The 1,789-nt window shown below is 50.6% G+C and overlaps 1 protein-coding gene across 2 annotated transcripts in view; it reads right to left on the bottom strand.

Annotated features, from left to right (window-relative positions):
• Positions 1-1,433, bottom strand: part of TEX55 (testis expressed 55) — a 43,128-nt gene extending 41,695 nt beyond the window's left edge. Inside the window, exon 1 of one of the 2 annotated variants that reach the window (XM_083171568.1) lies at positions 1,301-1,433. In XM_083171568.1, the coding sequence (XP_083027694.1) occupies positions 1,301-1,310 (10 nt within the window). In that variant the 5' untranslated portion in view covers positions 1,311-1,433. Of the gene's footprint in view, positions 1-732; positions 850-1,300 lie in introns of those variants that run through there. The other variant, XM_083171567.1, reaches the window with a different exon arrangement.
• Positions 1,434-1,789: the final 356 nt, after the last annotated feature.

The following is a 1,789-nucleotide window of genomic DNA, read 5'->3' as shown; positions in this document are numbered from 1 at the left end:
TTGAGGTGTATGGCGTGGGTGCAGAGCAATTATGTTATCTGACATGTATATAGTGGCATACCTCCCAACATTACCCTCTCCAGGAGGGACACAATGCTCTGTTTCTGGACTTCTCTGTTAATGTTTGATTACCATCAACTGTTTTAAACAGGTTAAATCATAACAAAGGTGTTTCAGCACAGGTGATGGTAATCATACATTAAGAGGAGAGCTCAGAAAAAGAGCATTGTGTCCCTCCTGGAATGGGTCATGTTGGGAGGTATGTAGTGGGCATTGGGACTATACCTATAATTCTCTTTGTCATATCATTTACTATTCCAGCACTGCGCTACCTATGATTAGAATCCCCCCACTGATGAATTTACACCACTGCTCAGGAGTGGGCAATAAGCGGCCCTCCAGCTGCTGTTGAACTATATATCCCAGCATGCCCTGCAACAGTTTAGCTTGGCCAAATAGCAAAAGTGTGGCAGGGCATGCTGGGATGTGTAGTTCTACTGTATCTGGAGGTACATGTTGCACAGTGCCAGTGAGTACTGTACATCTAATTACTAAGCCTCTTGTCTTCTCACTCTACCTCTGCCCACTATGGAATAATACTCATATTATTATGACAGGAATTATTAGAGGGCATGCTGTTATGTGTAGTCCTCCCACACAGCAGCTGTAACCAATACTCTGCCCACCCCGGTCTTGCATACACCTCTAGTGCACACCCAGGGACACCCTTACCTGCGAGAGACGCCGGCTGCCGCTGCTGCTTGCGCTGAGCGCCCTTCGCGACCGATGCTATCTGTCCTCAGGCGGCTTCCGTAGCCCGGACGCTGACACACCGTCACTATGGCGACCGTACATAAAACCCCGCAGAAGCGATCACGTGACCACGCCTCATCGCCATGGCAACAGTAGAACGGGCCTGATGCTAGGCCTCCTGTCAGGGCACAGCTAGTAATAGTAACCTCCACCAGGCATAACTGTCCCTTTTTTCTGAAGGGATCAACAATAAAATGCCTTATATAATACCCATTACAGGGTATAGCTTGTTGTGGCCTGCCAGCTGTGGTGGACTACAGAGCCCAGGATGCCCTGACACAGTTTTTGTATTCCCTAATAGCAAAACAATGGCAGGGCATGCTGGGATGTGTAGTTCCACAACAGCTGGAGGGCCACATGCATTTTATCAAATTTAGTCTATTCTATTGCAGCAGAAAATAAAAAATACAATAAAAATACCATACGTAAGGCGTTCAGTAAATGCGTCTGTATATTTGCAGTGCTCCGAGGACTCCGTTATCCATACCTATTAACATCTCAAAGTCTGAGTCGAGACCTGCAGCGGCGCGCCAAAGGTGTGGCCAGCCTAAAAAGGGGCAGATCTAATTGTAGGGTGGGCGTGGCTTCAGGTTTCTGTCATTTTGCCCTCACCAGCTCCCCCACAGTCGCCCCAGGTGCCACCAGCTCCCCAGATCCCCGTCCATCTCCCTGAAGCGGAGACAGGCAGGGAAACCGCTCCCCGCCGCCGTGCTGACGGAGACGTGCGTGTGAGACGCTCGCGTGTCCCCGTAAGATGGATCGCCTGACCGCCAGCCTGCGCCAGCTCAGGGAATTTCTCAGGCTGGCTGGGAGGCGCTCCCTCGGTGTCCAGATTTCTTGCACATGCCCACAGCATCTATTCCCCAACTGCCCCCCACCCCCACCATAGTGATAGTCCAGAAAAACTGGTATGCATCACAGTCATAGGCGTGCGCAGCACATTTTATTAGGGGGTGCACCGTGAAAGGGGTGTGCC

This window comes from Crinia signifera, chromosome 2 (genome assembly GCF_055691185.1).
Source record: "Crinia signifera chromosome 2, ASM5569118v1, whole genome shotgun sequence".
Lineage (NCBI taxonomy): Eukaryota > Metazoa > Chordata > Amphibia > Anura > Myobatrachidae > Crinia > Crinia signifera.
Note: the sequence above shows the minus strand (reverse complement) of the source record. Positions and strands in the feature narration are given on the sequence as shown.